Source organism: Nesoenas mayeri, assembly GCF_963082525.1.
Source record: "Nesoenas mayeri genome assembly, chromosome: 1".
Classification (NCBI taxonomy): domain Eukaryota; kingdom Metazoa; phylum Chordata; class Aves; order Columbiformes; family Columbidae; genus Nesoenas; species Nesoenas mayeri.
This window is the reverse complement of record NC_137541.1, coordinates 29,227,569-29,252,820: the sequence shown is the minus strand read 5'-3', so window position 1 is coordinate 29,252,820 and position 25,252 is coordinate 29,227,569. Positions and strand designations below refer to the sequence as shown.

At 36.7% G+C, this 25,252-nt stretch overlaps 1 protein-coding gene across 2 annotated transcripts in view; it reads right to left on the bottom strand.

The window, feature by feature from the left end:
- DOCK4 (dedicator of cytokinesis 4) overlaps positions 1-25,252 on the bottom strand; it is a gene marked incomplete at both ends in the record, with an annotated part of 231,610 nt that overhangs the window by 143,869 nt on the left and 62,489 nt on the right. For both annotated transcript variants that reach the window (XM_080361118.1, XM_080361119.1), the window contains 4 exons: positions 800-896; positions 2,818-2,873; positions 5,200-5,240; positions 6,237-6,320. In XM_080361118.1, the coding sequence (XP_080217244.1) occupies positions 800-896; positions 2,818-2,873; positions 5,200-5,240; positions 6,237-6,320 (278 nt within the window). The remainder of the gene's footprint in view (positions 1-799; positions 897-2,817; positions 2,874-5,199; positions 5,241-6,236; positions 6,321-25,252) is intronic.

Here is a 25,252-nt window from a genome sequence, read left to right as displayed (position 1 = left end):
TGATGTGCAAAAACAATGTTAAAACATGCAAAACAGTCAGGAAACACTAAATTTCAGTCAGAATAAAGAGAGATACTGAACAAGTTTCATTCTGTGTGTTCTAAGATGTCAAGGAGAGGGAAAAAACAGTCCAGAGCCATAAAATAACCAGGTAAGGAAAACAAGAGAAATGTGAAACATGGGACTTAAGAAGTGTGAAATAAGAAGTTCAAACCAGAATTCACTTCTGTAACGTGTGGTAAGTAAATCCAAAAATCAGCTCACTATTGCTGGTCAAGAATCATCCCCCAAACCTCCCTCTCAGCAATGAGGACTCAACAGTTGGCATCCCTTGATCTCTGTGCCATATACAAGAGGTCCTGGTCAAATAACATGTACACATCTCAGTGCTTGTGAGTGTGTGGATGTAAGAGGAAATAAAGATCCATGAGAAGATGACTACGAATAAAATCAACTGGCTAGGATTTTTTTAATAATATACTATATTTCTGTATTGCAATAAAATAGCAATATTATTTGTTACACTTATTTCCAACACTTCAGTTTAGCAAAGGAAACCTTAGATCCAACAGCTACACGATAAAGCTGGAGAAGATTCAGAAAGTTGCTAAAGTTTAGCAGCAGTAGCAGCCAATGATTTGAACAAATTAACAGACATATTTATTTCATAATTAGAACAGTTAAAAAACAAATTGAATGCTTTTTTTCTGAAATATATACTTAAACTAAACCAGAGCATCTATACAGTGTATCTTTTGAGCTGGTATTAAATCAAAGCAGCATTACTCAGGATACTTGCCACATAGAGTTGTTTCCACATCGTTCCCCAGTCTCTTAAAGTTGATGTCATTTCTGTAATAACAGAATCTTCTGTTGGAATAACCATTTCAAATTGTCTGTAACATGCAGAAGAACACATGATATTACACAAGCATTACAAAAACCATTATAGTTACTAATAGAAAGACTTCATCCTGCCAAGAGTGTTGTCTATCAACCTACATGGGTGCTCCTTCAGCCCAGGATACTTTTTTTATTTGTGTATTTCATTTAATCTCCTTGGAAAAAAGTCTTGGGCAAAAATAATTTAATATCCATGGAAACTCTTGGTCCTAGAGAAGTCAAGGTGAGTTTTTTTTACTATGAGAAAAGCATGTCAAAAAACACTTTCATAGCAGAGTAATGTCCACAGTTTCCAAAGGTATCTTGCCGCTTTAGCTTAGACTCCAAAACAGGGATTGTTGCCACTATTTTTTACATCTCTGCTTACAGAAGACAGAAAATGCCAGTCTTTCAACTGAAAGAGGATATAAAAAATCAAAAGGAGAGTAGTACAGTGTGAGTGAGTCCTTAGTGACTTGATGCTGGCCAAGAAAGAGCTGGGTTGATTTGGTCAAGACTAAACTCTCCACCACGCCATCACTTTATGCACACCATCACCGCTACCACTTGGTTCTCGCACACAGAACCTTTCAAAGGTTTGCATTCATGACTGGATTATTTTTCTCATGTTACCATTTCTCTCTTATCACATTAACTTACCAAAGTGACAGCCCCTGCCCATGATGCACTGTAGGGCACATGGCCTGAACAGAAACACAGACTAACAAAGAAAATACAGGCAGAGATTGAATATTCTGCAAATCCTGTCATGGCGTCCTCTAACAAAAATTATTCCATCTTTAAGCTTTGTTTTATTGTGATGAATAACAAAAATTTTACTTCCCTGAACATTCAAGTTTAACTACAACCACTTTTAAAGGAGAAGGGATCCGAGGGCATGACAAATCACATGGCTTGCACTCCACAGCAAAAAAACAGACTGTTTATGTGAAGCCATTTTTACCTGTGGGAGTGAGACTTTTTTTTTAAAATATGATTACAGTCTTCGTGATTATTTTTGTCCATCATGAAATATGGACCTTCTACTCACTCATTCATGCTCCCAAAATAAAGGTCACCTGCACCTGATGTTTAGGCCTCCATCTATTATGACAAGAAATGTCTTAAACAGGTTTCAAACTTTTACATCTCAGGTCTATCAATACACTTAAATAAATGACCCAATGTGAATTGCCCCAGGTTAAGTAAAACTTGGGAAAAAACTACGCTGAACTAAGATCTCATTTTTTTTTAAGTGATACTGTCAAGAAAAGTATTACATCTAAAAAAAAAAAATCTGTCTCTTTTAGTCAGAAGATTTGAGTTCCAAACCAAAATTTTAAAACTAGTTTTAACTGATTGTTCTGGTTTGCATTAACTCTTCTGAAAATGAAAAGAGATCAGTTGTAAAAAAATAAATTTTGGCTCTTTATCACCTGAAGAAGTAAAGGAAAAAACAATCTGTTCATTTACAGTTTTGGTTAATTTTTTTCCCATTGAACTGATACACTATTTTACCTTTTTTTCTGTGAAGTGTCATCTGTCTGCCATTGTACAGCTGCTGTCCTCATAGAAAACAACTAATCCTAAACAGCAGATTAATAGCCAGCTTTTGTACAGTATAACTTCTTCTAATTAGGGCAATACCTTTCTTCAGCCAAACTTAACAATAGGAAGTGAAAACATTCAGTCATTTTCTCTTTCCTCTAGACAATACAAACTGATATTCCCAATTGTCCTGTCTTTTCAGAATGTCACTCCAATATTATGACAATGTAGAAGTATCAGGTTAGCAAAGGACAACAATTTCAAGTCCCTGTAGCAGTAAGCTGTAAAATACTGTAACAAAAGCACCACTTTACCTTATAAAGAAAAGATCTTTAGTACAAGTAACTGACCATGTTTAAACATTTGAATCTGTAACATTTCACCTACCCTTTGTTCTTAACACACGCATTTTTCAAGTGAATGTAGTTGGAGGGAAATATGCCCTGAAAAAAAAAAAGAGTAGTTTAAGTAAAAATAATAAAACAATCCCTTTATACGAGGTTTAATGTGCAAATGTGTGCTGAATTAAAAGCTGTCTCAATAATTACCAACACAGACGCACAAAAACAGAATGCAATATATATTCAGTATAGAGAAACTAAAATTATATATTCAGTAGAGTTTTAATCCTTCAATACTTCAGAAAATAAGATAAACACGTGTAGAACATGTAAGAGATTGCTTGAGAACTCATTTATCCTAGAGGTGTTTATTAATTACTCCCATCTTGACAAGAAACAGATCAGCTGGGAGGGGTAACATCTTACCAACAGCATCTTAAAAATAGTGTCTTCAGACAGGGATTTTCAAAATAAAGCAAAATAAATAAAGTTAATGAAGTTCAATTAAAGTAAATGAAAGTTCAATGAAAGTTCAAGAAAGTAAAAATAAAGTCTTTGGTGGCTACTATGCCCTGCTGTGGTAGATGCCTACCAAAGAGCCTCAGTGTCCTGACGAGGGTGGTCCTTTTCTAGTTATTTAATGGCTTTCCCCTCTTTCTTTGAATGGACAGCAGTGCTGCAACAGTCATATTGCTCTTATGGAGCACTAACCTTCATAAATAAGAACAATAAGCAAAATTAAGTAACTCAACTTCAAGTTTCTGGCTGGGAATGCAAATGCTACAGCTCGTCACATAATGCAGTGAGGTAAAATACATATATGTTCTTCTTTATAAGACCAGCTGTATAAAGCCTTCCTTTGGGATGACAGTGCCCCATTTTCTTTTAACCCAAACAGACGTTAGACCTTTGACAAAACAACATCTATGCAGAGGCAATTGCCCTTATGAATGCTCTTACTCCTCAGTAATGTAAAGCAGTTCAGAAGAACATCTCCCAAGGACAGTCAGATGCACAGCCCTGCAGTTGTAACGATGGGCCAGAAAGGAGATGGCTGCACATGTGCATGGTCTGCAGACCAGCTGCCACACACTAGTTCTTTGAGTGACAAAATTGACAGAATAACAAGGGAAGAATCTTGCTCGAGAAATACCAAGAACAAGCGGAGTTACAAGGTGCTCTTATTGTTTTACTTTGGGAGAGACTCCCTTCAAAAATATAATTCAGAAAACTGTTTGCATTCACACTAGGAAAGCAGAAAACAGATATCTCATTTCTTCACACATCAAGCCATGTTTAGAAAACCTATTCATAACTTCTCTCTACACATTTGACAGACCACCAAGCAAGACTGACAGCAAGCATGTGGTGAGAATTGCAACAAAAGACACAGAAGATGCAATAACAAATCCCAACTGCTCATGTCTTTGAAATCAAATTGCAATATATATCACTGAGGTCAAAGTAGTAAACATCAGATTAGACTCTGTGGCTAAATTTATTGTTCACATTGACCTCCCATACAAAGCAAAGGAAATTTATGTGATCAGCAACTGCAAGCCAAGGCACAAGAGGCCAACAACTTAAAATGTGAGCCCCTAGAAACTTTTGGAATTAATGTATATGTGCCACATTCTGCAGCTGAAGAGACTTGGAAATGAAGAGAGGAAAAAAAAAAAGAGTGGAGCTTACAATGTGATTTAAAGGAGCAACAAATGATTTAAGATATTTCTTCAATGGCTTTAATAAGACTAAAAACCCTAGTACAGTATTGAGAAAAGAAAGGGAATCTTGAAATGGTTTCCCATATGAAAATCAAAATCTTTACAGTCACAACAGGAGAGATTAAGAAGATAGAAAGACAAATAATAAAGCTAAACATATTCAACATGAACAAATGCTGAAATATGAATTTCATATGTCATGTCTGAATGCAGAAAAAAATAAATCAGTCAAGTCTGGTTTAGAGTACTATCAGCTATACTACCACGGAGATCAAAGACCACACAAAAATAAAATGAAGCATATATTTCACATAACAATACAAATCTTTTATTCAACTGATGCAATGCATGTGGCTCCTATAAACTAGCTATCTCCACTTGCTGCTCTAAATTAATTCATAACAAAGAAATATAGGCACAGTCTAAACAACTTTTCAAGTAGTACTTAAAATTTGTGTTCTCCTTAGTCTTTTCCTTTCAATTTAGCTTTCTCTGAGATCACAATCTAAAATCAGAAATAAAAGAAAATTCACCATAGCCTCGGTGTAATCCATGTCCAAATCTAATTAAAGCAATATCAGTAATATACTAAGCTCTAGTTTTCTTTTAAGCGTAAAAATTATATGCTTACATGAAGATTATAAACCTTTAAAAAGTAAATACACGTTTTTGCCATAGAATTCAAAACTGCAATTGACTTTTACCTTAACATTGGGGTTTTTTAAGGCAAATCCTCTGTACCAGCCTGTAAAGAAAGAACATTTTGCTTTTTAAACTATGCAAATGATTTCCATATGTAAAACAGATTTCATTTTTCCATTTTGGAAAGATATGACAATTACGCAGTGCTGTCAGACTGCGCTCATTTCAAATACTTTCCATATAATAAAAGGTATTTTGTTTAAACCAGCTCACAATCAGATGTCTTAATTCACACATTTTTGGGAATTACTCTTTAACCCTGTATCCCCAGGTGTTACTTACAATGTAACCCAGGTATATTTTGCAATAGGCACCACTATAGATAAAAGGGAATGTTTTCATATTCACTGTAAACATTTACAAGTAATTTTTGGACTTCGTGTTCTAAATTTATCGATGGCGTTACTCTACAAAATTCATAATATGCCTGATTCAATAGTCCTATCCCTTTCATAAGAAAATTTCTTATAAGACTAAAAGTAAATAACCCTGATAAGAAACCAAAAAATACCTATATAATCCTAAATGATAAAAAAAATTATGTTGACAGATAAGCCTTAGGTAATGTAATAAGGAGGGAAATCATGAAAACCATGTTACACTAGTAGCAGACATCTGCTAAAATCCTATTAGCATTCTTTACCTCAGAACAGAGGCAGAAAAGAATGTTTACACTGTTTTAAGATTTAAACTGATGACTTTGAATTAATTTGAAACAGTCTTGATGGCAGCCAGGCTTCTCATGGAAATACTAAGAAAGCAGAAAAATTAAACTGAAAACTCCTTGCTGTTTTAACTGTTAATCCTCTGTGAATGTTTATTAAACTGAGAGATTAAATAAAAAGAATGAACTGCAAATTAATTATTATAGGGATTAGAACTCATTGGAATTGTGAAAAAATTAAAAAAGAGGCTGGAATGTGTTATATCACTGACTTCAAAAATGTGCTAATTTAAGAAAATAAATGAATAGTAATGAGGTTCAAATCAATAGTATACAGTAGCTCATTATCACTGGAATTCCAGCTTGTGAACTCACCATCACATTTCTCTAATATCTGAACAGTGTCTCCAATCTCCAGTGATAGGCCATGTGGGACTGTCCCTCGAAAACCAGCTATTACTGAAAAAGACAGTAAATTTCAATTATTTGCACAATTAAAATTTAGTTTATTATTCCTCCTGTTAACAAAACCAGTATATTAACACAGGAAGTTAAATGTTAGAATGAACAGACTTACTGAAATTTAACAAGTTGTAGAAACAATCAGAGGTTAAGCAACTTCTATGAGCAGAAAACTTACAATATAGGACTTGGAAAAAACCCAAAACACTTACAGAATTACTAATCATGAATGGAAAGCTTGTACTTGATAACACTGTTAGCTAGACCATAACTACCTCATGGGAAAGAAACTGTTTTATTCCAAATGCTCACACTAACACATATCCAACCTCAGAAGTCTGCAAGCATCAACACTTTTCGTTGCCATCTATACCATCCACAAACCACAACAGGAAAACCTTATTTCACATTCACTTAACGGATGCCATAGACCCAACACTCCATGTAATCCCAAATGTAAGGAAATGGTAAGGGGGTGGAGACCAGCAAAGTGTATTTTTCACTGAAATTTGTTAAGTGCACAGAAGGTCTCCCCTGCAGCCTCAGGCCGGGCCAGGAGCTACAGACATGGGCTTCCCCCACTGGAGACAAAATGTGCCTCAGAAACAAAACATCCACCAGAGCGGCGATGTTCCCAAATACTTACAGTGGTCAACTTCTAAGGCTTATGTTATTATTTTTTTCCACTCAGAATCAAAATATAATACCCCAAAGCCCCTCAAAATGCTTATTCCTACCAATGCTAAAAATCCACTAACATACTAGATAGCAATTCAGCTATTCAACCCTGCGCTTACTGTATTTGAAATTCTGAAATAAAAAAAATGCCCAATTCAGGTCATGAGAGCAAGCAATAGTGATTTTGATTCTCTGTATTGCATCATTGTTTTGGAGCTTAATTTTGAAGTTGATGAGCAAAAGAGTCTACCAATACCAGTAGGGTATGATGCACAAAGTTACTTGGTGGCCTAACAGCAGTCTTGCTGCTATCAAATATCTATCCATCTAGATAGGAAATCCCAAATCTCACAGCAAAGTGAAGAAACACACCAACTTCAAGGCATGAGAAAAAAAATCTTCACACATAAAAGCCAAAAGGAAACCACATGGGTGCAGATATATAGGTAAAGTAACTATTCTTCCACCAAATGACCTTCAAGATTTTGAATCACAAAAATCCATTTTAGTGGCTCTTGCCTGCTGTTGGAGGTGTCCCCCTCCACAGGCAGAAAATATGCTCAAACACAATATAACCTGTCATCCACCACTTGTGCTTGTGACATTGTCTGTCAAAGGTAGCAGGAGAGATTAGCTGTCAGCAGCCATGAAAACTGAAAATTCATTTGTGAATCTTTGCCAGAAAGTTCCAGATTTCAAGAGTGAACCAACAGGATATGGTTTATACTACAGGATGGCGTATTAAAAAAAAGTACTTTTTTGCCAAATCTTTCTTCAGAGGCTGAAGGCTTCAAAACTCACTAAATTAAATCATCACTTCAATCATCTCTAAATCATCACTGTGTGTAACCCACAGTCTTTATCTGTCCCTTTGATAAGAGCCTGTGAGATTACATGTCTGGTCAGTCTGTAAGAGTTCGATATAACATCTGAGCAGTACCTGTAGCATTGAGGGTTTTTTTTCCCCAACGCATGTGTATTGCATCAATCTCTATTCAGTCTGGTGCTCATCCTGTTCTCCAAGGTATTTATTTACATAGAAATAAAATACCCTGAGATAAGCACACTGAAATAAAAAGAGTTACTTCTGCTTCACCACCATAATCAAGTATACCATTTTTGAAGAGGGTTGGTTGCAAGACAGAATTTTTACATTGAAAAAGTTTGTCTAGAAGTTGAAAAATGAGAATTTTTCAATTAATTCTTATACAAGGATCTAAAAAGTAAAACAGTTTATTAAGTATGAAGAGATTAAAGTAAAAACACACCTTCCTCACCCCACCCACTGAATATCAACACAATGTGCATCTACTCTGTAGCTTTGGAATGACCAATGTAATTCTGGTCACCTTTCTAGCTTCAAGAAACAGAAGTGAATTTTGAAGCCTGCCGAACTAGCACATACATACAGCCACTGGAAAAAAAACCTCAAGAATTACCAGAACTAGCATGCAAAGCCAAACCAAACCCTTGTGTGTTATCACAGTTGTGAGATGTCTTATTTTTAAACTCCATGCAATAAAAAGAATGACAGTAATTTTCTTCTTAAGAGTCAATATATCCTGTCACATTGTTATGATCCAATTTTGCTGTGACATTCAATTTTTATTACTTAGTTACTAGATCTGTTAAAGATCTTTTTTTCTTTTGTCTTTTTTTTTTTTTTAAGTGAAGTTTCAAAAATAACTTTTAGGACAAAAAAGACTGAAATCTGACACAGTGTAAAAAATAACTAGAATTCATTTCAGAGCCCATATAGAAGAAAAAACGAATTATACCTTGAAATAACTTCTAGAAGGATGGCCTGCAGGGTACCAGAAAAAGAAACAAAGAAACAAGGGCATCCCATCACCTGTACAACCCAGCCAGCACATTCACCTGATCGACTTGCAAAACCCTGGCTGGATTCTTACAGATGTCTTGCAGTGAGGTCAGGCTCAAAACAGGCAGCCTGTGGCCTTCAGCAATGCCACTCAAAACAAAAGAAAGTGCACTGCAGAGCAGCACAGAATTTAATGCAAAGCCACAGATGAACTTATCACGGAAATGTTTACTCAGCTAGTTTTCTACTGATCAAGTCATGTTACAGAATTAGGACCGAGTCAGAAGGTGGCTATTCATGTCTTCTTGATATATCTGTGGGGTATATACATAAGTAGACTGAAGAGAGGACAACAATGAAGTTGTGGAAGGAGGTAGATAAAGTTCCACCAGAGAAGTTCCCATGATTTAGCAAGCCAAGACACAGGGTTCTTAACCAAGTCATGATACAGATTTGATGTACTGAACCTCCTGCCCCTTCCTCCAATGATCACATTGTTCTGAAACATTTTGCAGATGCTCTTTCTTTCCTTCTCCTCATAGTAGTAAGTATAAAATTACTCACTCTCTGGTGACTGTGGCTGAGGTGTTCTCAACCTAACTGGAGTAACTGGACTATTTATACAGACAGCATTCACTGAGCCACATGGGTCAAATATGCACCTCTTTCATTCTTACAATGCCAGTAGCTAGTGTGATTATCACCTTTTCTCACTTCCATTGCAACTGGATAGCAGAGACCTTAGAAAAGGAGGTCAGAAAAGAATAGAGAAATCCATTCTGAATATAGCTCACCTACCAATATCTGCACTCTTCGCAGACGTGTTTTCACAGCCACAGCAAGATACATATCAAAAGCACTTACATCTAGACACTTTTTTTTTTGTCATTTTAGTAACTGTAGGTCATATAAATGACCTGTTTGTTTTTCAAGCACAGGGTATAGTGATTGATGCCCTCTTCAATCACCTCCTGCCCATGGGAGGAATGAGGAACTCCACAATAAAAGTTTGTAGGAGGATATATTCTCAGAAGTGGTTTAGAAACTGAGTTCAAATACAGCAGCTTGCTGGCATTATTAGATACTTTCTTGCTGCCAAAGGGTACTCACAAGATAAGAAAGCAAGACAACAGAGGATACAAAAACCTAATCTATACAGAAGATGAAATCATATGGTGAGAACTACAGTGACATGCAATATTAAAGCAGGTTTGAATTTAACACCAAGTTTAAAATTTCTCGGGTATCTCAGGTGCAGTGAATCCCAAGGTATGAAACAACCCATTTCCATGAGAACTATGGAGAGATAAGCAGAAAGAGAAGAACCTGTATGGGATAGCGAGTTGTTGCCTATCTGTGATTAACTGCTGAAATTAATCAAAAATGTTAATATTTTCTTGATATTCTTCTTCTATATTTCAGTAGAACAGAGTCAGTTCAATCGAGAATGTGACATAAGACCTCATGAGACATCCTTTCTATGTGCTTCACAAAGTTTTTCACTACAAGGACCTGTGAGAATAATTGGAAAGAGCTTTCTAATCATTAACTTCCTATTAGACTACCATTGCCATTAAGAGGAAAGAGAATAATCTGAGGGAGCTCTTATATTCAGCTTCTCAAGAGAAACTTCATCTTTCTGCTCTCATCCTTTTCTACTTGCAAAAAGATGCATTTGAGACTCACCGGGAGCACTCTGGGTTTCATGGCTGGCTTGACTTCTTGTTTATAAGATGAAAATGGCTCCCCACAAAGAGTGCAATGTGACATGGTGCTCAAAATGCCCCCCATCACAAGTTAAAATTGGGCTCAACACTATGAGAGGAGACAAACTGTACACTGCAGCTCCTGGCTGAGTAGCTGGACATACACTCCCGCATATAAAGCAATCAACAGCAGCAGAAGCAACATCTACAGCAACTACTAATACCTCAAAACTGAGCATTTGTACTACAATAGTAGACTCAGGTTTCACATAATAAAAAACTGAAGAAAGAGCAAGGAGAAAGGACATGGGGTAGAAAAATTTAAATTATTTTAGTAATTACTTTAAGAATTACTTGGTCATACTGTACATGCTAAATGCTGGAGTGAAAAATAGACTCCAGCTCAGTGCTCTAAGTCATGATGCCCCAACTATCAGAGGCAGCATTTGAACGACACAGAAATCTTGTAAACACACACAGGAAAATAACAGATTTGGAGGGTAGGAATGCTGTGTCAGAGGGACTGGTTTCAACAGAGAGCAAGATGCTCTGACAGAAAAGGAATTGATTAGGTGGTAATAGGGGTAGGTTGCCCACTTCAAAGTTTTGCTCAGGGTTATATTCTTAAAATTTTAATGTCTGAATTAACTGGATATCTGCACATAAGAACTAATGAGGCAGACAATGTTGTTCCTTTCCTCCTAACAGACGACCAGAAACTATTATTGATTCTAGATATTATCTGCTATAATTGAAAACAGGTCCTCTCAGTGGCAAAAGAAATTTTAAAAGTTTTTACTCTAGACTTAAACTGCAATTTTTTCACTAAATTGAGAGTTTCAGGTACAACCATCTCAAGGGGTTTCTTTTCTATTCAACAGTTTAAAAATAAAAATCAGAAAAGCTATAGTAAATGATATTGTTAATGATGATGTTAAAAAGATATAATTGAGTTTAGTTAAAATAATAATTTACTGTTGCATGTTTTCTTTATAGTAGAAAACTGTACTTGTTTTCATGCAGTTTTTTAGCTGCTGCATAATGATTACATATTACCTTTGACAAAGGTTCTGATTCAGTGGTCTTTACTGCAGAAATGTAAAAAACTATCCTTTGATATGTATTTATAGATATTAAATACAACAGACATCTGGCACTTTAAGCAGCTGCAGAAAATGCAACATTACAGAGAGCACATCGTTAGGACAGACATTAAAAAAAAAAAATCAGAGCAATGACTCTAGCCAGGATACTGTTTGCAAACTCATTTCTGAAGCTACTGACCACTGGCAAGCAATGCAAGCACTCAGTGCTACAGCTCCCAGTATTTTGTGGCTTAGGGATCTCCTGAGGCAGACGTGGTATTTCTGAGTTCAACAACCATTAATAGATTTTTCTTCTATGAATTTGCCTAACCAGGCTTTATGTGAACCATAAAGTCAGTGTCCGCAAACTCACAGCAAGTTTTCCAGCACTTCATGGAAAAAAAGTCTTTGTTTTGTTTTACAGTGCCACTTAAAATTTTTTCACCTTTTACATTTCTAAATAGGCAGAATTTTTAGAAACATAAAACACACACAGTCATACAACTTTGCTAATGCAGAATGGCCAAAGCTGACTGTACAACGCTACCACGTGCACTGAGCTTTGCCTACATACGAATTGATCTGGATGGAGTCGCACAAAAGCACAGCTACATACTCATGCTTCTAATACGCAAATTAATTTGGGCATCTGTTCAGTAATGCATTGTGCTGCCTACAGACACGCCAGGAGGTTTGCTGCAAACCAAAAACACACTAATGAAGACAGCGACAAAAAAGTGGGGGGAGGGATCAATCTAATTTTCTTTCAATAAACACACATACATGAATATTAGTTTCAATAACAGGAGAGATTCTTAAATTTCATGCTAATTACTGATGATGAACACACTCAAATTTACATTGAAATGAAATGAAATGAAAGAATGTGAGTTCTCTCACCTGTATATGTTTGTATATGTATGTATATGTACACCACAATCAAAAGTATCAAACACATAGCTCAGATGACAACAGTCCAGGTTCCCTGAGCCACATGTGGCTTTTGAACATCTCAAGTGCTGCTCATATACAGCAGTCAATTGTTCTTAAGAGAAAAGGGTTTGTGTGGAATTCTTCCAATAAGAACATTTATTTAACAGCGATTTATGAAAACACCTGAAGGTGCTTCAAAAAATCATCAAAAAAAGTCTGTATCAATGTCCAAGCTTTGAAAATACTACAAAAAGTAGAATACTTACATACTACTGTTCTTCACTTTTCTGAAAAACAAAACAAAACAAAATCATCTGGAATTCCTACTGCTAATAGAACGAGCTACCTATGTAGATAAGGCAGATGCCAAATCTTAAATACACAAAACTGCAGCAGGATGTATTCCCTCCCATGCTGGTCTCAACATTTTAATTCAGCAAGGTAATCGCTTTCAAATCCCCGATTACAATGCTGCCAAATGCCACAGGACTATTCTGACATGGATAATCAGTTTAGTGTGACTGTCTGAACATTTGTCAAGCTCTCCTCATCCAGCATCTCTGCTAGATGCACCTCTTAGCATCTCTTTGATAACTGCTTGATTGGTTCCTTCAACATCTGCAAACACTTTTGCTAACTCTTTCCTTGGGGCACCGTAGTTATTAAGCACTATATCTTAGGGAAGAGCACTAAATTAACAAGTGATGGCTTCCTGGGGCACCTATTTGCTGTTGAGAATGACCACCAATGTAGAACACCAAAACTGGAATAATTCACCATGTACCACTAGGGTATATGTCCTTGTAGGCATGAGATTTCATTAGTTGTTTTTCTTCTTCTACCTAATAGCTAGCTAAGCCCTTTCTATTTCTTGAACTCCTGCTACATCTTTTAATGTCTATATCTTGTCCCTGCTAAGAGCAATTCCTTGATTTGCATTAGTTATGGAACCAGAAATCTAAAAGTAAAAAGAAAACAAATATCTTTACAAGCCTAGAAAATCTAATACACCTTAGAGTCTATGAATTAATGATACAGATTCTCCCTATGAATTCGATCAGGAGTAGAGAAGGAATGTCAATGTAAAACCTGTCAGAGGCATCACAGTAGAAAGAGAGATGGAATCAGTACAGTCAAGTATAGATTTCATGCTTTCAACCAAATTATAATAAAGGAACTAGTCTACATGCGGTTCAAGCAGCTGGTCTCAGTTACAGTTCCCTAATGTAGAGCTACAGATGCAGTATCGATGCACCAAGACTGCCATCCTGAACAGTATATGTGGATTCCCATTTTCCCTCATTATGTGGAAACAGCAACAGCTTAAAAATCCAGCCAGTAGAAAGAAGCGGAAAAAAGATTATGTTAAGATGACATTATCTATGAGAACAACCTTCTTCATTTAAAAATAGCTACATTATTCATAGTTACTTTCTTAAGTATTTCCAAAGTTCTAAGCATTTTCAAACTCTGTTAAGTAATTGCCTTTAGTTTTTAATAGCATGATCAAGGAGAAGAGTTATTGCTACTTTAACTTGAAAAAGTCTTCAGGTTTCATTCTGTGCTGGTTTCGGCAGCGATGTAATTAATTTTCTTCACAGTAGCTAGTATGGGTCTATGTTTTGGATTTGTGCTGGAAATGGTGCTGAGAACACAGGAATGGTTTAGTTACTGCTGAGCTGTGCTTACACACAGACAATGCCTTTCCTGCTCCTCACACCACCCCAGCAGAGAGCAGGCTGGGGGGTGCACAAGAAGCTGGAAGGGACACAGCTGGGACAGCTGACCCCAATGGATCAAAGGGATATCCCACACCATATGACATCATGCTCAGTAATAAAAGCTGGGAAACATACAGGAAGGAGGGACATTCGGAGTGATGGAGTTTGTCTTCCAAAGTAACCGTAACACGTGATGTAGCCTTGTTGTCCTGGAGGGGACTGAACACCTGCCTGCCCATGGGAAGTAGTGAATTAATTCTTGGTTTGCTCACCTTGTGTGAGCAGCTTTTGCTTTATTTATTAAACTGTCTTTATCTCAATGCATGAGTTTTCTCACTTTTAGTCTCACGATTCTCCCACATCTCACCAGGGAGGAGTGAGCGAGTGGCTACGTGGTGCTTAGTTGCCAGTTGGGATTAAACCACGACAACATTTGTCGCCTTTGGGGAACAAAAGTTTCTGATTAAAATCAAATCAACTATCAGGGCTTTTGTAACTTCCTGCAAGTGCCCAGTATGGTAAAGAGGTAATGTATTCACAGCACAAGTACATCACATGAGGTCCATCAGAGCCAACAAAGCCCCATGATTGCAGATACCAGCTTTCATGACAGCTCTTCAGTGCATTTTGGACCTCGTTAAAGCATGAGGTGGTGCTCACCAAAACCTCCAAAAAGTTAAATTTAAGAGGCACAAAGTTCTACATTATTTCAAATCTGGATCCACAGTGACACTTCAGTATACGCTGGAAGATTCGTTGGCTACCTGTCGTATGCCTACAAAACCTGAAACTGAACAGGAAAAATAGATGCTGCACGCAATTATAGACACAGGAGATATCGCTCAGAAAACACTTAACTTTTTCCAGAATAATACGAAGGCAATTATTTTGAAGTAGGCCTTGAATAGATGAGTACATCCTTACAATTTCATGCCGACTTATTGCAAGGACATTGGGTACAGTCCAAAGAATTATGACCACACATTTCCCCATTCTCCTCTTTCCTCCCCAAAAGCATTCTAGCACAACATGCTGCTCCAAACTTGCGGGGCATCATTTCACAGCCTTTAACAAACTGCAAGCAGCAACGTGCAAAACAAAGCTCAGAAGAGATTGCAAACTGTAAAGAAAGTAAGACTGCTGTGCAAGTTGCAGCATTACTCCTCGCCAACTATCAGAGCCACCTAAAGGGAACACAGACAGAGAAATTCCATGTGTTTGGTATCAAAGGGTTTGGCAAATGATGCCAGTTTTCCCCTTATTATTTCACTCTTTACTTCCATTCAAGTAATAAACAGCATTTAAAGAAACCAAGAAAAGCAGAGCATAAGTTTTCTTCACCATACACAGTAAATTTTTTCTAATAGACAAGTCCATCAAATGACATCAGATGACCTTACAGATGAAACACTGTCCAGTTTTCTTCTATTTCCTTTGGAAGAGCAGGGTTTAACTCTGTACTTGACCTGCCATCAGTGGAAGATGATTAAAAAACATCACTGGAAAAATCAGTGGAAGCAAACCAACCAACCAACCACCACAAAAACCTAAACACTGCCAAAAAAAAAAAAAAAACTCAAAAAAATCAACACATCTTGCAGTTTTGAATGTCATTAGTTTTCAGCTTGTCTGGCATAATTATGTTTAAGATGAGTTTCAGTCTCCTGATTATCTATATATCTCTGACATTCAACCATTTCATTATAAATTTTTAAATCTATTAATAATTAGATATTAAATTCTAAAGTATTTTCTTTGTAACACTGTTCTGGTTTTTTACTTTAACCTACCTGCAATGTTCTCTCTAGCATTTTGTAACTCAAGAAATTATTCTGCTTTTGAAAGCTAGGAGCCTTAACCACATTGCTACTTATGATGCATATTTATTAAATGTCTTTTTTTTCTGCATTTAAAAATCACTTGGATATGGTTTTAATCCTAAGTAGTAATTCCTTCAGTAGAGAAACCAAAACCGTACCAACTTACGCAATGAGCACATTGTGCAATTTAGCTAACATTAAAAATAAACTGTAATTGTGACCTTCTGTGGCCTGTTCTACAGATCAGTCAATCCTCTGTAGACAGAAGCTCAGTATCAGAAAACCTCTTAAAAGACAGGACAGCTTAGCAAGGTGTGGAATTAAGTGTAACTAAGGAAGACAATGATTACAAATCACTTACAAGTAGCCTGGCAAATGTTTTTTATCTTAAATGAAGCAGAACATTCTTGATCTAGTGTAATAAAGAGGTGTTTCAAATATACTGGAGTACAGTTATCAGGACTAGTAAAGCAAAACTACTTTCTCCTGTGAAAATCCTCAGAGACTGCTCAACACAAGTTTAAACATCCCACTCCGGCTTTAAGCCGGGGTTTTAAGTTTAATGGTTGGAAATAACCACCGCACTTTTCCGGATAATTTCAAGAGTTGAGCCAGCACAATTAGTGTATTTAGCCCTGCAGAGTTTCATCACTAATCCATAATCTCCGTAAAGTTAAAACTTCAGGGATATTTAACGTAATCCCACAAGTATCTTAAAACATATGACCAAACAGAAGTTTGAGGAGTGCATATACTTTTTTTACCTAATTAAAGCTCTGAAAAATAAAAAAAACCTACCTCGACCTATACTTTTAACAGTTATCTCTGTGGTGCTATGGTGCACTTTCTGAAGTGCAGCTGTAGGAACCTTCACATTCTGCTTGTGCTTGCTTAGGAACTGTGCCTGTTACTGCAACATCAAGGGTGAAGAGAGCTTGGGTTCAGTCGGTGGCTGTTTATAAAAGTGCACAAGAGCATGAGCAAAATGCATCTGAAAAGTATAATATGTAACCAATTAGGATAATGAAGATTGCTGACAAGGTGGCAATTGTTCTGCTTGATGTGATGGGGAGAAGGAAGAGTATGAGCAAACAGTCCTCTTTGAATGTTTATGATTCATTGCTGCATCTGAACATCTACCTTTTTCTGTATGAGACCTTCAAAAGATAAGATGATTCTTTAGTTTTATAACACATTGGAAGAGTCTCTAAAAACAACTGCCATTGTACCAGTTCTCTCCTTATCCTTTCCTCTAGATTTGGCACAGAAGCCCAGGAATACATTTGAGATACCACAGGTCCAGGAAAGTGTGGAAAACAGTGATGTATTTGTAAGGAATTAGTACTGGGAGACACATTATCATCCTGCACCATGAAATGCTTCCTGAGTCAGGGTCTTGACAAGCAGCTGAGCAGTCCCAGGAAAACCAGACACATGTGCTTCTTTCCTTTTAGTATTAAGGAGTTTTCCCATCCTTCTCCAGATGAAAGAAATTACAGGACTTTTTCCCAAAACTCCTTAAAAAACACCACAAGAATTAAAAACTCTATTTTGTAAATAAGAAAAATAAGCAGAGACTGACATCAAGACTTGGGTCAGCCCAGTGTCTGCCAGCAGGTTAGGAAGAGAGCTGAAATAAGCTAACTCAAACCAAAGACATTTGCAATCTATCCATTTGGCCACTGTCCACACCACTGAGCCACATTATACACCTGTTTTGCATTGAACAGAGGTAAAAAACCCAGACTTAATGGAAAAAAAGCTGCCACACTCTACTTGAAATGGCCATGGATGAGGCAGGAATGAGGAGAAGCAAAAGTCAAGGCAAACCCTGCAGCACAGCAGAGGCTGCTGCCCTGGAAGGGATCGCTCCCCAACAAAACAACTCCCAGGGCCAGACTTGGCCACAGCATCACAATGTGTCAAGAGGGCCATCATGTCGCACACAGCCGATATAATTATCACACTAATTTAAAATAAAGCCAAAACAATAATTACATATGTGGCTGTACCATAAAATATCTCATCAGTGTCCTTCTGCTAATGTACAAAATTGCTTTGTCCACAAAGTAAAGACAGATTAAATTACCCTGAAAATTCCTTATATGAGGTTCTCCTCTCTGCTAAAAACACTAACAACTCAGAAAGCAATTTTTTCCTTAAAAAAATGTTGACTAAAATTCTTTACTACAATTAAGTATCCAGTTTTCCTTTTTCAAAGACCAAGTTGTAGCTGTACGGTGCTGCAGGAAGAAATTAGTATTGCCCAACAGCAATAACAGTGCCCAGGAATCCTCTAGGCAAAAAAAATAAGTGAAGAAACCACAGTTCCCACCAATTTAGCCTAAGAAAAAAAATTATTTCAGAGTCTGGCAGTGACATTACCCACTGAAGTAAGTGCAAGACACACCAAGCAGATAAGTCAGAGTTTCTATCTGCATCAAGAGGATCACTTCTATCCTACCCCACACTCTATCTCAAAGGTCAGTGTTTCAGATAACGGCTGTAGCTGCCCACATGACAATAAATAAGCTAAACTCCTACAGTTAAGGTATAAGCAAAACTCTGCTTAATCAGAGTCACCTGTGGCAAGTGGCACTTGAAAACCAATGGACAGTATGTTCAAAGCTCCAAAGAGTATATAAACGCAATTGCTGCAGTACTCAAAAGTTCTGCTACTACCAAAAGGATATATCCTGTATATCCTGAAAGGATATACAGAGGTATACAAATTACAAGCGATATGGGAAAATGAACATGGAATTATTATCCTCTTCTCCTCAAAGTATAATAACTTAGAGAAATTTATGGCCTGGCAGCAGGTTTGAACTGAAACAAACAGTATTTTCACAAAAGGCACAATCAAGTTAAGGAAAATCATTGTCACAGAACACTGTGAAGGTCAAATATAGGAGTTTTAAGAAGGGCCTTAAGTACAACAGTCCTAGTGCACCTCTAAAAGCTATGGTTAAATCTATATTTTCCTTATTTCTTACACACTTTCCCAGTAGAGGATTAATGGACAGGTAAGAGACATCTGTGGCTTGACCAAGCTTGACAGCTGTTCCAGCTCCTATTCTCTACCAAGCAGTTTCTGGTTATTAACATCAGCTTAAGTAGCAACACACAGGTGTTGAAAATGAGTAAATTAGATGCTCAGTAGGCTGCAAGGATATTTTTAAAATTGAGCAAAATTACCCCTTAAGACTGATAAGAGGAACATCACGTGGCATGTCTTCTTTATGGACATTTCTTCTTTTTAAACAGAAGACTTCCAAAACCATTGAAAATAATCAGCTGCTGAAAGCCAAGCCAAATGCTGCATCTGGCTTGCACACATATACTTTATAAACAACAATGACTTTCCTTAGACTTACCTGGTTTTAAAACAACTCTATGATTTAGTACTTCTGCATTACTCCTTTCCTTTCTCTCAAAAAATAATTTTCCTGAGATCTCTGAATTTAAGTACTTGACATATCAACTCAAATATAGAATCACTGGGAGTATCACACATGAATAAAAGCTTTTTTGAATTCAATTCAGAAGTAGGTGACAATTATGACCCTACTCACTAATTAGAACTATTACAGGTGCATAACTGATAACACACCTAGCCTGTAATGGGTTTGTTATTCCTAACAACTAACTGAAGAGACCAAAACAAGGGAAACTGGCATTTTCTGTAGTAGGAAAGTATCTGCAGCATGATAACAGTTAAACTTTGGGAGGAAGAGGAAAGTAAGAGGTACACCACGGCTTGCAACATTGCTTCAAACTGTCTTAAGCAACTTATGTATAGTATCTTCAACTCACTTAAAATATGCAGTTTACTAACTCTAAAATTGCCATCTCAATTAACAGGAATCCCTTTTCCCCTTAGCTAGGATTATCTGAAAGGTCAGCCAACAATCACTGCTGGGGTCACACTGAAATTCATTAGCTCTCACCAGCAGCAATGTTAATGGCTATGATAATCACACTCATTGGTGGTTTGGTTACTTGTTGTGCCAGAAAGAGATACCATTATGTGACCAACATAATCCTACCTAATCCTTGAAGTCTTGCATGTAAACCACTGAAGTGTCACAGAAAGGAAATTATACATGAGCAAAATCAGTGAAGTGTTATGACTTTCAGACTTGTTTTCTAAAACGTATGGAAATTAGACAATTTTATGCTTTTGGTCTCTGAAAGAATTAGAGATGTCAAGCGAGCCAAACCAGAACATTCTTGTTCAAGTACATCTTGTGGAGTTTGCAGCCTTTATACTTCAGCTGGATTAGACATGACAAGAGACAAAACTATGAATTTTATTTGGAAATACCCCTACCAACTCTTTCTGAAAAAAGAGTTGGTATACTGATTATGAAATGAGATGTGTTTATTTTCATCTGCCCTATCATTTCTATTCTACTGTTTTAATTCTTTTCACTACTTTCTACTTTTTAAGCACTGAAACAACCACCAACATTAGCACATAGTAAGCAACAATCAGTAAAAAGCGCAATCAAAGAGTGATGGATAACTTAGAATTAAAAGTTAAACTGAAGAGATCTTTAATTTGTGCCTTTGTAAAAGCAGCACAGTAGTACCCAGGACACAGAAAGGGCCTGACAATAAGTGTAGAGATTCATCTCCATTACAAATACTAAACTGATTAATGGAATTATTGTAATGTAGGGCAAACACATGCCGAATCCAGACTAAAATATCATCTTAATGATTCAACCTTGCAACTTGCTTTGCCCAGGTGGGCTTTTGAACTATGAACATACTCCATCAGGACTACAGATTTACATAAAATATTCAGGGTTGACCTGGTTTCATCACTGTTAGCCCTATTTAAAACTTGTATGGCTAGGACTGGGAAGTGGAATTAGGTGACAGGACAACAGTGTTGTGGCTCTGATATTTTAAAGTAGTTTTTTTTCCCTTTAATAATACCTAAAATATATTTAATTTATTCCAAAATGAATGGAAAAAGGAAATGTCTCTGGTTTTAGCAACAAAAGGCTAACCAAAGTATAGAAGAACAAAAAGTGAGGCAATTCAGATACACGTATTTTATCTCATGCCTCTTGAACTTACGGTAATACTGAATGAAAAAGATGTTTTCCCGTTTTGACTCCTCCCTTATTAAAAAAAAACCTCTTTCCACCTTTGGAAGCATATCTTCTGCCATTTGCAACTTCATACTTAATTCCATTTTTTTCAACTATAAAATTATTAATGCACAGGAACTGATAATTCATGCTTTTCAAAGCTATGGATTATTCATAAATTACAACACAGGACCCTTGCAGAATTATATATGCTGATTTCTAGTGAAGCAGCTTGAAGTATCAGCATGAGTGGCAGAAAAGCCACTACTAGAATCATAAAATGATTTAGACTGGAAAGGACCCTTAAGATCATTGAGTTCAAACATAAATTTTACTCCATTATACCCATATACAATACCCATTTCTCAGCAGACTAATTAACTCCTGCCTACACACCACACAAAGGTATCTAGTCTTAATTTTGGTATCTGAGAGTGGTCACTTTGATGTCTCTACAAGACACTACATTCTGTCATACAGCCATAAATTTCCAAATGTCAGAGCAGCTATAGTTCATCTATGTGTGGTTTGCATTTCTCATGTTTCTAATATAACTAAGATGGGAAAAGCAAAGACACTACCAGATATTGTCATAGCTGTGGTGTCAAAAAGAACACTCTGGCAATGTCTCACAAAATACTGGTGAAGGACAAGTATTTCCAGTTGGGTTTGCCCTGAAATTCATAATGTACAGCTGACAGCTGGAACGGCCACTGTGAACCAGCAGCTGCAATATTTTGCCTGATATAACTTAAAAACTTGAAGCCACATTTACAAGACAGTATTTTCTTAAAAAATAATAATTTGAAAAAATAAAACAACCCACACACAAAACAACAAAAAAGCACCCATCACAGAAAAAGACCCAACAACAAAGAAAGCAACCCAAAAACCAACAACTAAACAAAAAAACAACTGAGAAACAAAGGAAAAACAAGAATCAGAGGAAAATTATTCACTGACTTAATCAAAGGCTTAAGATGTGAAACCATGTATTCTTCCCAGTAAAACAAAAGTGTCAATGTAAACATAAGTGCTAAAACTACTGTAGCCTGCAACACAGAATTCACTGGAATTCTTAATCTCATCACAAGACTCTAAAGTAGGTCACAGCAAGCTTAACAAAACTTGACAGAAAGCAAAGACTAAGGGGTAATAGTATGCAAATCACCTTCCTTGCTAAAGTGATACTCCTTCCCCTCGCCCTTGATTTTGACCCAACTTCAACTACAAAAGGTTCCATTGTCTCCACAAACAGAGGAATATTTATATACACACCTTTAAAAATAGATATTAATGACAAACTATGTGCCTTTAAACCACTTCTAATTGATCTAGAATTCTTGCAGTATTTTTTTTTCTTAAGTAGTGATTTACAGCTGCTCGGTATTTCCTTAAATGCTATGATTAGAAGGTATTAAAGAGACTGAATACATTATATAGAAATCCTAGTTGAAAATATACATATAAACCTTTTTTTTCCCCAATTATACTCTAAGAACTCAGGCTTAATGAAGAATTTAATCTAACTTGTGCACAGAAATATTTTAGAACAAATTTCAATGAAATTATGTATTTGTGCAAGGTAAAGAGGAAAATGCCACAGTTACTTCTTTGTAAGCAACATTTGAAAGCAAAATTTATGTAACCATGTTCATCTTAACATTCAGATCAGCCTACAAATTATGTTTATTGGTAAAACAAAGAAAAAAATGACCCAAGAAAGAAATTAGTCTGCAAACCGTTTGGCTTTCTTATATTACAAACTACAATCGTGACTTCCCGTACTTAATATTCTCAACACTTAGTAAGTTAATTATTTAAGTGAAATTTGTCTTTTTCCTACATTCAATGAGTTAGCTTGGACATGTAGGGTATTAGAACTTAAAAACAGTTTTGTTTTGTCCAAGGGAAGGACAACACTTAAGGACAAAATTCTTCACTGTCAGTAAAACTCTAAGTGGCTCCCTACATTCCTAAATCTGAAAAGTATATTCTAGTAGACAGTTATTGTATCTAGAGATTTTGTTTCCAGCTCAATGTTTCAGATTTCACCCTGGGAACACAGCAGTGCAGTCATGGTATCATCTGCACCAACACTGCACTCAAATAGCACGTTAATCTTATTCTAGATAATTATACCCAGCTGCCAAGCAGCTTTTTTTATCTAAGTAAAATGGATAGTTTACCTTATTTCTTCACATCCTTTTTAAAACTACATTTTCAAGCTTAAGTACTGTATACTTGTGGGGCTTTGACAAAAAGGAAAAACAAAAATTGTAGTGGTAGGGAAAATGATACCAGGTATAATAACTTAATGACTTTTATCTGTGGAAACCTGACCAAGCCTGTTGTAAATGGAAAAAACTCCAAGACAGAATCATTTTTGTCAATTATTAATGCAGATTCTTGCAAATCCTGGTCTCAGGTGGGTGATGGTGCAGAGATTTGGAAGCAGCAGCAAAAGGAAGTGGAAGAATTGAGGAAACTGAGGAAGACACAAAAAGGTTCTCAGGAAAGAGAAAGATGGGAGCTTATTCCCAAGCTCCAAAGAGGAGGACAAAGGGAGTGTGTCAATAATGCAAAGCTGACGTAATGTGAGGGAGGGGGAAATATAAGAATGAGCCTTTCAGACTCCAATGTAAGCAAAAGAAAGCAAGCACCAGAGAACTTAGGAAACTGAGGCAGTGAGCAAATGTAGAAACCTTTCATCTGTGAGGCATGGAGGAATTAGGTGGAGAACTCTTTCGGAAACATACATATTCTTAAATATTTTAATATCCTTTTAACAAAACATTTATCTAAACAGGTAACTGTAAGCAGTGCCAACAAACTCAGAACAGCATCTTTTCCACACAGAGTTATTCTAAGATCACAAGCGGTCCTGCCAAATCAGAGGTGACTCCAGGACGCCGCTTTCATGAAGCGACGGCATCCAGAGAAACCTCACTAGGTAAGTGCAGCTGAAACTCCATGCTACCACAGGCCCAGCAGCTCTCACACAACTGGATTTTGGTATTGAACCAGAGAAAAGGTTAACTGATGGCATAAAGGAAAACACCAAGCAATTTAAAACCTAAAAGAAATGAGAGATGCTGAAAAAAAAAACATTCAGTTGTTGGCTTCTCAGAATTCTTTATTCACAGGTCATCAGCAAGTATTAATGTTGGGGTTTTTTTTAATGATGTAGTCATCTGTCCTCAGAGAACGGGACTAAGACCAGAAGAGGCATTCCATGTAAACCGTTAAAAAAGTAACAGATTGCTGATTTCTGGATTACATGGACCACTTGAAAGGTGAATGCCCTCTCTGACTGGTCATCAGCATCCTTTCCTATTTTAGAGCATTATTTATGTCTCTTACTTAGCCAAAGGCCAAAAAAAGTCAGCATTTAATATCTGGCAGTTAAGGACTTCAGTAGGAAATGACTTAATACTAATTAATGTGCATGAAAGCCTTAGTGTTGCGATTTATCACAACAAAAGCACTGCAATAAGCAAAACATTGATGATGGAGGGACACCACAAATGTTTGCAAGTGCTGATAGTCAATGAACTGGCTAGTTTACAGTTGTGCAAAGCCAGAATCTAATAGAAAACACCATAGTGGCTTACAGGTTCTGTATTTACACAAATGGATGAATTAAGAAGATTAATTAACATTCTGATGTGTCAGAGAAAGTAAAGTGTCAAGACAAGTGCAGGGTAGAAAAAACAGTTTAAAAGGTAAGAACTAATGCTTCTATAAAAAACTAATTAGCAGCCAATTTATCATATTGCAACTAACAACCAATTTAACATCCTGAGGGGGTTTCTGACAAGCTAGAAGAAGAAAATTAAAGAAATCCTCTGAAACAGATGTAGGGCAGTATTCTAGGTCAGTATGCCGAGAGAAGCGGCACTGCAGAGGGCTGGGCAGCAGCAGCACCGCAATCTCACAGCCACCCATGGGTGTTGCTATGGGCACAAATCCCACCAAGGAAGCGAGATGAAACCAGCTCTATCAGGACACTGACCTCAGCAGCAGAACAACCCATCTGGTCCTCTGGCATTCGCTCAA